Source organism: Oryctolagus cuniculus, chromosome 1 (assembly GCF_051225735.1).
Source record: "Oryctolagus cuniculus isolate XC-2025 breed Fujian yellow rabbit chromosome 1, ASM5122573v1, whole genome shotgun sequence".
NCBI lineage: Eukaryota > Metazoa > Chordata > Mammalia > Lagomorpha > Leporidae > Oryctolagus > Oryctolagus cuniculus.
The window spans coordinates 46,430,369-46,442,473 of NC_142867.1; the positions used below are offsets into that span (position 1 = coordinate 46,430,369).

Below are 12,105 nucleotides of genomic sequence, written 5' to 3' on the forward strand. Positions count from 1 at the left end.
GACAGCAGGAAGGAGATGCAGGCCCACATTATGAGTTAGATGATGATGTCCAGTGCAAGAATTTGCTTCCTGCTGCCGTACACGGTCAGTGTCCCAGGGAGAAGCAGCTTCTTACAGACGGTACCAGGTGCAAAGTCAGTCCCTTTAGGGTGGAGAGAGGGAACCGTGAAGCCCAGAAAGAAGGCTCCGCTGGGATTTGGCAGTGATCTGAATGCTCCGGGCTTGAGTTTCGCCCCCCCAGCACCTCTGTCCCACTTTGGTAACTCACTCCTTGGACAAGTAGGTGGTCCCCTGAGTAAGCCTGAAATTCCTGCCCCTGCCTGGCTTCAGGGGTTTGATCGGGTTAGGAACGCCAGAGCTTTGGTGTGGATGCCTTAGACCCTCATTGTTACAAGAGGCACCAGCCTGTCTGCTGACCTCAGCTACACAAAGCGCTCTCTCCTCCAAGGCTCCTCCAGAGAGGGCTGCTCAGGCTTGGGCCACTGCCGGCTGCCTTTTGGCAGGGATCTGAACAAATCCATCCAGGTTTCCCCTGAGCATGGACAGAACTCAGCCTACTGGAGTTGAATGAAAACACGAAAACAACGGCAAACACTCACACAAGGTGAAAAAGGTTGCATAATGGGTTCCAGGCACAATTATATTAATGTGCCCTCTCATAGATGTGGAAACTGAGGTTTGCAGAAGTTAGCTGGCCTGCCCAAGGTGCCAGAGCTAATAAATGGAGCTGGATTTGAACCCAGACCTGCCTGATTCCAAAATCCAAGTTCTTAGCCACACTGACTCAATGCAAAAAACAGAGGTGAGAATGCTTTTAAATATACAAGGTTCATGGAAGAACTGAGAACTTCCACCTGCTATCTGAGAACATGTACACAAGGCATTTTAAAAAAAACATCTCTAAGCAGTGAAAGGGAAGGGGGTGGTGGGACAAAAAGGGATGTGGAGTCTGCAGATCCCATAACCTCCCCTGATCCCACGTGCTTAGTTGCCACTACATCTAAGAGAGTTGGGAGTCTGAATTCACAAAACAGATCCAAAATTGCCCAGGACAGCAAAGGAGGCGGCTGTCCTCCCCACTCAAAGCTGGCCTCATTCTGCAGTTTGTCAGAACCTTGCTCTTAAGTACCTGCATCTTCCGGGTGAAAAGGGAAGGGAAGGGAATTCAGGTCAAGATACCACCACGGAAAATCAACCCTGCAACCCCAGTGTGGTTCAGCCCCGGCTAATTAGGCATCCCCAGCACACTCGTGGCAGCTAGAGCCAGGTGCTGGAGTCAACATTAACACACGGGGTACACATCTTCTCCCTCCAGGACTCCCAAAATTCAGCTTCTTGGGAGGCAGCCCAAGGCCAGCTCCAAGGCTTTCAGAATTCCCAGATGGGGCTCCCACTTGGGATCACCCTACCTCCGCCACCCACCACCCCCAACCCCCACCTTGGGGAACAAAGCACAACTCCAGCCAGATGTGTGCAGGGTCCAGGAGCTTCAGCAAGGTCCAGGGACTCCCAACTAGGTCCTGCTGCCCAAACAGGGCTGCCTCGTGACACACAGCCGTCTGCCTCCCAGAAACAAGCAGGGTCTGGGAAGCCCTCACAGGCTGTGCCTAACAGGTCCTCCATCCAGCAGCAGCCACATGTAAAAATGTACAGATAAAACCATGCCAAGCTGCCGCCACCCTTCCCCCCACCAAGGAAGGCAGACTAGCGGAGCAGCCCTGGGCACCATCCTATCTTTGCCTCCTAGTAGCTGTGTGACTTTCACCAAGTTACTTCACTTCTCTTAGGTCCCATGGCCTCATCTCAGAATTGTGGGTCATCATCCTGGCTTTGCAACAGAAATCAAATGAGACCATGTCTGCCAGGTGCCTGGAACACAGTAGGTGGTAAGGAACATTTTCTGACTTAGACAGAAAAGTACCCCTCTGGGCAGCTGCAAAGCCCTTCCTGCCATCTCTCCTGGAGCCCAGTTTCCAGAAGAAAACCCAGCCAGTAATTTGCAGTATTAGTAAACACAACCGCAAGTTCACCAGGCTCCTTCAGATTCCAAACAAAACCTGCAAGTCACTGTAACCAGGGCCCTTGGTACCCTGCTAGCCTGGGGCCGCACTGCCTCTCTCAATTTCACCTCTGCCCTCTAGGCTGAACAGTCTCTCCACACCCCCCACCACCAAAAAAAAAAAAAAAACCTGGAAGACGGACTAAGACATCTGGGTGATCAACACCCAGTTATTCAGGCTCAATAGACTAATTTGATAAAAGAATTATTGACATTGCTCAAATATCTAGGCAGAGCAAGGACATTTTGGGAAATGTCCTAGCTTCCTCTAAAACCATCAAGGTTAGAATGCAAAGGGGGTAGGGAAGGGTGGGAGGAGAGATGGTGCTAGATTACCCGAACCCCCACCGCGCGATGCTACACCTCTGGCTGCTCTGCCCGGCTTTTCAATACCAGCCAAGAAGGACAAGGCAGTGCGCGCGCTGCACCCTGCCCCTGGCCCCCAGACATTTTAGGAGATCGTCCCTACCTTGTAAGGTTCCTAGGCCAGAGCATTTCCCTACATTGCGGTCCTTGGAGAACAGCGGACAAAGAAGCTGAATGAATCTCACAGGATGGCAGCTCCCTCAGCCAGCCGAGCTGGCCCACGCTGGCCCAGGGAATCCCGGCACCCAGCAACTTAGCTACTGGAGGACTAGTGAGCAGGGATCACCCTTCCCCAGCCCAGGAGAGAAATCCGATCCCCCAACAAAATTAACCTCTAAAGTGCTGAAGGAGGGAGAGGTCAGGCCTGAGTGCTAGTATCAAGTCAGCTGTGAAAAGTTTCAGCAAAGCAAAAGCTAACACCAAACGCGGAAACGATTACCGTAAAACACCGAAAGGAAGGGCCCTCCCGCGATCCCTGGGGAATGTGTATTACAAGGTCAGGCTGAACAAACTCTAATAGTGAAAAGATGTTTCAAATCCCCATGGACTTTGTCGAAAACATTGAAGAACATCTTTTCAGTCCTGAGTGCTACTTTTGATGACACAAAAATCATGGCCCGTAACATTTCTGAGCTCATCCCTTCCACACCTGAATGCAAAAGCATTTGATTAACCTGAGGAGAGACCTGAACCCGACAGGGAACCCACACCTGTTTGAACACTTCCCAATGACACACGTCATTTCCAGTGCTGTCGATTTTGATACCGTGCCAACCAATTATCTGCAGCGGTTAATTCCTTATGCTTCTCCTTTTCAAAGAAAAACCACCTCATTCTGTGCATGGCTACGTTAAGCATTATGGTACCGAGGCTGGGAGAGGAGGTGGGGAGAGAGAAAGCCCCCGTTCTGGGACGGGAAGGGGTTGCACGGAGTAATCCCTATTAAAACCTGTAATCAAGGAGTTCAGAAGCAGCAGTGCAAACAGATGCAGTGAACAAAGTACAACTGTACTACCAGGGAGAAGTCAAAAGCAAAATTCTGTGATCGCCACAAAGTTTTGTTTCCAAAAGAAGGATTAAGATGCTCTCCCAAACCCCTTCTCCCTCTCCAAAACCCCTACCTGTTGGCTCCTGGCAGCTTTCAAAGATTTTCCCTGAGAAAGTCTCACCCCGCCTGGGCTGCCCCTCCAGTGGGATGGCAGGTGTGTGTGCTGGGGGGCGGGGGGGGGGGTGTAGTTAGTAAAGGAAGCAATAACCAGCTGTGTGGTCAGCGTTTGCTCAGCAAACAGAAGCTCTTCAGAGGGGAATGAAGAGTCCATTCTTCGCCGGGCCCCAGAGGGAGGGATGAAAGTTTGGCTCAAAGAGGAAAGGAGGTCTGGGAGTGTGTCCCAGGTGAAGGAAAAAGCAAACGTGTCTGGGAGCAGAGATGGTAATCTCCAAGGAGTACCAAATGAAGTTAATCATCCCCCAGGGCCGCCTCCACTTGAAAACCTGCTGTGAGCACACGCAGTGAGGGGTGGGAGGCGGAAGGCAGGGCTCAGGGAGGGGTGGAGTCCAGATTTATTAAGACAAAAAAGTTCTCTCCTGACCTTCCACCCTGTTCCTGGAATGAGTTCATCTTTACAACCCAACTTGAGAACCTGGCTGACCTCTGGGTTGGTTTGGGAATGGGATGGGGATTTGTGTATAGGGAGACACAGGTGCACAACTACACACAGGCATATAAACACATACTAAAAATTTTCCACTGTTTTCCTACAGTTGTTCCTTGCTTTAAGGGACCACGATAGGTAAAAATGCTGATTAACCATCACCATAAACTAAAGGATGTCTCTTAGTTGCATATCACTCATTCAACTTAGTTGAATGTCACTCATTCAACTAAGGGATACTTACAGAGCACCTGGTATGTGCTTTCCGTGCCAAGGGTGTGGCAGTTAGCAAAACAGACAAAAACTCCTTACTCAATGAAACTTACCTTTTGGTAGTAGGACTGTAACATAATGAGACAAAATGTTCATTTAATGGTATGTCAACAATAAATGCTAAAGAGAAAAAAATGATGTAAAGAAGATAGGATTTGTCAAGGTAGGCATCTGAATTTTGACACAGGGAGCTAGGGGAAGCCTGCTGAGGTGATGGATTATTATTATAAACCTGAAAAAGGTGTGGGAGCTGGAGAGGTGAGCATCTGGGAGCCTTCCCAGGGAGAACAGAGGGTCAACGCAAAGGCTCTGAGAGAGGATTCCACTCCCATATTCACTCCGTGAATGAATGGACTGAGCGGAGATGAACTGGGAACCACAAGGAGCCCCCAGGAGGAGGTCAGAGGTCAGGCAGAGGGTTATGGGGCACAGGGAGGGAGCACAGTGGCCCAGGAGAGCAGTGGAGTCACTGTGGCCATCTTGGCTTTTGCTATGAGTGACCGAGGATAAGCTGGAGGGTCAGTAAATGCCATCTCCCCTTTTTATATAAGCTCCTGTCAAGTGCCTACCTCAGGAAACAGCCCATTTGGAGTACGCACACTTTTACAAGGGGGATACAGGGCACGAGACAGGGACTCAGTCTTCTTTCTGTGGCTACAAGTAGCAATCACACAGCTAATAGGAAAGCTCTGAGTCCTTGTAGCTACAGGTTCAGATCTACACAGAGAATTTCCGTGTGGTGGCAGAGAATGATCAGTGTGGCCAGGGAGAAAGAAGGCCGCAGGTCAGCCAGCTGTACAACAGCAAGTGCCCTTTGCCTCTTGTCAAAGAGCCACGCTTCCCCTGTCCTTTCCGATCCTGGCTTCCACACAGGCCAAATTCCAAAGACCATGTGTAACTCAGACCATTCTCCTCCAAAGGATCAATGCTGTCAGTGGTGGTAAGGTTCCCCGGATAACTCACAGTGCCAGGTTTTTAAACCGAAAAGTGGTTAATAAACTCTATTCAGGTATCAGGAAGTAGAAACACATGTCCTGGGAACACAGAAAAGAATTAGAATGGAAAACTGTCGAAATGAATGTCAAAAAAAAGTCTTCACTTGTGCTCAGTGGGCACTTTACTAAGACAACGCCAGTGAAGGGGCTGGGCTCCTCCTCTGCTCCTTCTCTGGCTTCACCAGCGGCACCAGCTGGGTGGCATCCACACAGCACCCATCTCATCCAACAAAACGAAATCCCTGACCCATGCTGCCCTGCTGTCCTCCCCGCATCCCACCCAGGCTCACATCCATTATCACTTTCACTCCCCAGGCAGCCTTCTGTCTCCTCTCCTCCACAGAGCTCACTGTTCTCCCCAGGAACAGCCTGCTTCTTTCCTGCCAAAGCCAAGGGCCAGCTCTCCAACCCTGCACCACCTGCAAGCCCAGCAGCAGGTGGCGGCACCCAGGGCTCCTGGCTCCTTCCCTCTCAGGTTTCTGTGCCATCATTGGCACCTGGTTTCCTCCTCACTCTCAGTGCTCACCCTGCTTCTCTCCTGCCCTGACACTTCTGGTTTTGGTTTGGCTCAGCCCTGGCCACTGTGGCTATTTAGGGAGTGAACCAGCAGATAGAAGACTTTTCTCTCTCTCTGCCTCTCCCTCTCCCTCTCTGTAACTCTGCCTTCCAAATAAATAAATAAGTCTTTAAAAAAAAGAAAGAAAAAATATATAAAGAACATTTTACACACGTGTTCAGGGGACCCACTGATCTCCAAGGCTGCTGTTTCTGGGTTTCCCGGAACCAACTTTATACAAGGTCTGGTTCCACTTTGATATGATGACTCTTTATTACCTTACTGGGAGTCAGTCTTATCCCTCATTGTGATCACTGTCTTCTGGCTTGCTCGTAACAGAGCAAAGAGAGAAAGCAATGAGGGAGGCAAGCTCTCCTAGATGAATGGACAAGAATGGGAAGGTAATGGGTTGAATGGAGCTCTGCACCCGCGAGGCACATCAACTTGCCTGGAGTGGAATTTTACTGCTTGTGATTTGTAGTAGACAGCAGAAGGGGAAAAATACTCCAAGGATGTTCAGCAAAGTCTTCAAAGCACTAGAGGTTTTGTGATTCTTCAACAAAAACTGTACAGACACAGGCTGCTTTGAGATAGAAAATGAGCAATATTCTACAAATAGTCGCCAAGTGTCGGACCTGCCCTGGGCACCAGACTGGACACGGAGGATAGAAGGGCAAGACAATCAAGTGGCCTGGCTGTGCTGTAGCTATTGACACGGAGGAGACAGACATGCAAAGGCTGTGATGGACATCAGGTGCAACTGAGGAAGGAAATAAACAGGGAGTTGTCAAAGATTCACAGGAAGCACTGACTAAATAGCACAGCCAGCAAAGGCCATTCCCGGGGAGATGTGAGAGACGAGAGGGTGCCAGCCGCCATGAGAAGGAGGGGAGCCAGGTGTTCCAGGCAGAGGAGGCAGGGGGAGGCAAGAGCTAGTGCGCTGGATCGGTTGACAGGTGGCAGCAGCCTACTCAGCTGCTGGAGGGAGGTCAAAGGAAGACAAAGTCTACCAAGGGTGGAGGACGGCTGAGCCACGCACCAGCGGAATCACTGGGTCAGGCCCCGCCAAGGCAACTGCGGGGAGCACTCCAGATGCCAGAAGTCACAGCAGGCTAATTCTTAAAAGTTTAAATCTGATCATTTGTCCAGCCTGTGGGTGATGTTATAAAATCCATATGGTCCTTGGCTGAAAAGGGGGTCCTGGGTGGGAGCCTGGTGTGGAAAACCCTCAAATCCAGTAAGAGCCACCAAGCCTAATAAGGTATCAGTGAGCATCCTTGGAGGTGACAGTGAGATGCCGCATATCTCCTGCCTTCTTTTCTCCATTTCCTTTGTTCTTTTTAGGGGAATTAGAATCCACAAGAGAAGCAAGGCCTCCCTTTCTGTTAAGGTTCTTAAGCTTGGTCCTGGGCCACCTTACTTTTTCCATTTACACCAGCAGTGGACCCTGCCCTGGTTTTCCAGCAGGTTAGTGAAACTGTCCTCCAATTTTACTATATAAAAACAGTATGAGGGGTCTGCAATGAGGCACAGCAGGTAAAGCTGCCGCCGGCAGTGCCAGCATCCCATATGGGCGCCAGTTCGAGTCCTGGATGCTCCACTTCCGATCTAGCTCTCTGCTGTGGCCTGGGAGAGCAGTAGAAGATGGCCCAAGTCCTTGGGTCCCTGTACCCACGTGGGAGACATGGAAGAAACTCCTGGCTCCTGGCTTCAGATCAGTGCAGCTCTGGCAGTTGTGGCTAACAGCGGAGTGAACCAGCGGATGGAAGACCTCTCTCTCTTTCTGCTTCTCCTTCTCTGCGTAACTCTTTCAAATAAATAAATATTAAAAAACAAAAAAAAAAAATCAGCATGAGTGGCATGTCAGTTTCAAACACCTTAGCTTGTGGAGCTGCAGTTGGTGTTAGCTCTAGTTAGTTAATTTCTGAGATGGTCTGGAGCCCACATCACCTTTCCCAGGCTCAATGGGAAACCCGAGACTTGTTAACAAAACCTTGGACAGAGAAGACTGAAGAACATGCTAACATGGGCGCCGGCATCTTCAGCTGAAAAACCGTAAATCCAGACTTCCCCCTCCCAGTCCAGTGTCTGACATGACTGTCCTGACAGGCTGCCAACTGGCCTTATCAACTCCCAAATGGCCTTTCCAACAAAGGACATGTGAGTCCAAGCAACATCATTCTCAATCATAACAATAATTAAGATTTATAGGATTTACTGCCTACAAATCTCATCTCATTTAATTCTCAGAACTGTTCTAACATGCACTGTTACTCCTGTGTTCTAGGAACTGAAAATCTGGGGCTGAGAGAATGCAAATGATTGGCCCACGGTCCTACAGCAGACAAGCCAGATCCTGTTTGGTTTCCATGACAGCACACTACTCAGGATAGTGATGGCCTCTGGGTCACCATGGCAACAGATGACACTGAGACACTCAGTGGGCGAGGAGGACCTTTAACAAGTTATCCCCAAGACATCAAGCTGCTCCTCACAGTTCTGGCCTTGATCCAACGTGAATCCTCCCTTTTACCAAATCCCAGTCTACAATGGCTCCTCCTCTATTCCCAGGGACTGGTGAAATATCAACTGAGTATTGACTTGTATGTGCCAGGCACTGTGCTGGGGCAACAGTGGTAGCCAAACGAGAAAATGCCCACCTCTGTTCTCACGGAGCTTATTGTCCGGTAGGATATGCGGGTATCAGACCATGACAGGTGCCATCAAAGAAAGGGATCCTGAGCTGCAATCCGGAGCAAGAGAATCATCCAAACAGTCAGACACACCTGTGCTCAGGCTGCCGGACGATGCTCGAAGTTGACAATTTTGGTGAACACTTAAAAACTTCTCCCTACGGGTAGCTTTCCTAAGTAAGAGAATCTAGATTATCCCATAAAACTCCATCCCAAACAGCCCTGGCCAACAACAAGGGCTGCAACAATCCCCGTGTGGTAGGGTACGAGGAGTAGCTAAGTTCAGCAGGTATTTCAGGCAAACAGTTTGAAGCTAGGGCTTCTTACATACTGGGTCATGACAATAAACCTTGTTATTTACAGGACAACATTAAGAGACATAAAGAGGCCTAAATCTATGTGGCAAATTGGTCCTTTAGAATGCAAAAAAAATAATTAAAGGAGACTTACAAGAAAGTCAGAGGTTATAAGGATCTTTAAGTTTTTAAAAAGTTAGGAGAAGGAAGGAAGGAGGGTTAGAGGTGGAAGGGGAGACAGAGAAAGAGATCAATCTTATCCAGTGGTTCATCCTCCCAGTACCCAGAAACTCAACTGTGCTATCCCATATGGGCAGCAGTGACCTGATCACTTGAACCATTATGTGCTGCCTCTCAGGGTACACATTTGCAAGAAGCTGGAATTGGGAGCGGAGGCAGAACTTGAACCTAGTTAACTCTGATATGGCATGTGGCCATCCCAATGGTACCTTAACTGCTACGCCAAACTCTCACCCAGGATCTGGGTTCAGAATGGTGTTGTGGGTGCAGAGGGAGGATTCTGAGAGTTCGGGTATTTATTTTTGCAGCTGGACAATCACTCCATTAAGATGAATGGGTAAGAGATAAAATATTTCAAAGCTACTCTTTGGTCTTCGCTAATGTAGGTTCAGTTCCAAGGGCATCCTCGAGTGTGTCCTTGGCAAGAGAAGACAATGGGGGAGGGGTGGCAGGTGGGCTGGGGGTGAGGAAGGGACGTACAGCCAGGGAGAAGGAGACTGGAGAGGCAGCATGCAGGTGTGCATCACTGGCAGCTGCGGGCAGACTGGGAACTCTGCTCTTACTTCACTTCCTGCACCTGAAGCAGAGAGGTGCCCTACAGGGCAGAGCAGAGAAGACCAAAACGGGAGCTGGGGACCGAGCTCTGATTCTGTGTCTGCCATCATCACACCCACCCTGTCCTAATCACCTCCTCACTGTGGCTCCAAGGTCACCCGGCTGCTCCTGAATCCAGTGCCCCCTCAGAGGTCCTCTAAGACCCCTCCAAGCAGGAGTGTGGGGAGCAACTCGGACTAGACTAAGTTACTGGAATTAAGACTTATTCTATGCATCTGCTCTCCCACAATATGGCGCTGGGAGAGGAGCAAACAGCTTCTACACAGCTGCCTCCAGTTCAACCAATAAGCTGCAGGACCTGCTCCTGATTGGAGGAGAGCAGAGTACTCGGCGTGTGGGCAGCCGAGTTAGTATTGGCGGAGGAGGACTATAAAGGAGGAGAGAGACGGCATGCACCAGGAACATCTAAGGGGAACACCTGTGCAGCTCCCGAGAGAGCCGGCCGGCGGTATGCCACTCCCCTGCGGAAGTGGGGAAAGTGGCAGGGGGAACCGCCCTTCCACGGAGGTGGAAGGGACGGTAGCCAACCCGGGAAGAACCAGCAGCAAACCCGGGGAGGGCTGAGCAGACAAAAGAACAGCGCAGGGTCCTGTGTCGTTCCTCCACGAAGAGGGGGAGCGACATAATGGTGCCGTGACTCGGATATGAAGCCTAGGCAGGGCTTAGTGTCGTTCCTCCACGAAGAGGGGGAGCGACACAGGAGTGCTTTGATTTTTAAGTCGACACGCTTGGATCTCCTGCTGAAACCTCCAAAGTAAGCTCAGGTGCCTTGTAGTGTACTCACCGTCTACCTGCGCCCTGCTGGGGACACTCCTGGAGCTTTCTAGGTGCAGGTACTGTAAATACCTCACCCTAGCCCCCTTCCTATAACTCTATGAGGTCATTTCTCTTGTAAGAAAACCCGTTCTAGGGGCTGGCACTGTGGCATAGCTAGTGAAGCTGCTGTCTGCGGTGCCAGCGTCCCACATGGGCACCGGTTTGGGTCCCAGCTGCTCCATTTCTGATCCAGCTCCCTGCTATGGCCTGGGAAAGCAGTGGAAGATGGCCCAAGTCCTTAGGCCCCTGTATCCACATGGGAGAGCTGCAGGAGGCTCCTGGCTTTGGATAGGCCCAGCCCTAGACGTTGTGCCATTTGGGGAGTGAACTAGCGGATGGAAGACACCTCCTTCCCTCTCTGTAACTCTGCCTTTCAAATAAATATTTTTTTTTTAAAGAAGACCTGTTCTCTACCTTAGTGCTGGCTGTTTCACAGTTTCCCTTCTCAGTTTATAAGGTCTATAAAATAGTTTGCAAAAACTTCCATAGTCTCTAAACCACAATCTCATCTAAGTCAAAAGGGGAAAAAAAAAAACCCTCTGGCAAAAAGCCCAACTCATTCCAGGTATTTGTCTAGCCCGGAAGCTGACTGCAGAGTTACAGACTGGTTAAGAATTAACCCCTTCTGTTTGACCCTTCTTCTCCAAGAGAAGGACTTCTGAATGGGGCAAGAGAGGTGAACCAGGGTGACTGGCAGCGAGCGCTCGCAAACTCCAACCAAGTGTGTGCCTGGGCCCAAACTCGCAACACCCAGTGAGCCGATTTTATTATCCCTGACTTACAGTTGCCCTTCACCCGCCGCAGCTGCTCTTAGGTCCCCCAGCTCATAAGCTCTAAAGCCCAAACCAGCACACAGGTCTGCCTTATTCATAAACAGAACCGGAAAGCTCCCACTCCCTGAGTTCTTGCCCCGGCACCACCAGTCGGATTGAATTCTCTGACATTCCCCATGCAGCAGGAATGAGGATCCCCACTTGATAGAAGGAAACTGGGAGAGAAGTAGGTTCAGTCCCTTGTGCAGGGCCACACTGCTCGTCAGACCTGAGCTTTCTGATTTCAACACTCATGCTTGAAACCACTCTTCATCACCTGTGAGGCTTTGCCTTGAGCATGGGACTGGGCATGTTGGGGGTGCCTTTCTTGACCTCACTGATGGAGTACTAGAGTATGTTGACAGCAACCCTAAGCCAGGGCCCCCTTCCCCTCCGTTTTTCTCTTCTACTCTAAACAAGTGGGTGAACCCATGGGTAGGTAACAATAGGGTGGTTTCCAGTTCTGCATGTTCATTTAAGAGAAAAAGAAAAAAAAAAAAAAAACACCAAAACTCTCAATAGATTCGGAGCACAGTGGACACTGCTGTTAAACTCACAGGTCCCACTCGGGCAGCTGGACCTGCACAGCGGCTCCGTTCTCCAGCCACCTGTCTCCCGGGAACAATGGGTTCTGGACACAAGAAGTGTGTGAATCGTTCGGGGCAGCCCTGTCACCACTGGCTGGAACACACTCGTCACTGTGTTCCCCTAACAAGACAGCTTCTGCACACA

The 12,105-nt window shown here is 50.2% G+C and overlaps 1 protein-coding gene across 26 annotated transcripts in view; it reads right to left on the minus strand.

The window, feature by feature from the left end:
- NAV2 (neuron navigator 2) overlaps positions 1-12,105 on the minus strand; it is a 763,895-nt gene that overhangs the window by 93,539 nt on the left and 658,251 nt on the right. For 2 of the 26 annotated variants that reach the window (XM_070072518.2, XM_089310760.1), the window contains exon 1: positions 2,529-2,885. The exons of 20 other annotated variants lie outside the window; for them this stretch is intronic. In XM_070072518.2, coding sequence (XP_069928619.1) covers positions 2,529-2,554 — 26 coding nt within the window. In that variant the 5' untranslated portion in view covers positions 2,555-2,885. Of the gene's footprint in view, positions 1-2,528; positions 2,886-3,546; positions 3,710-5,635; positions 5,762-12,105 lie in introns of those variants that run through there. 4 more of the 26 variants (XM_089310778.1, XM_089310772.1, XM_089310780.1 and 1 more) reach the window with 4 other exon arrangements.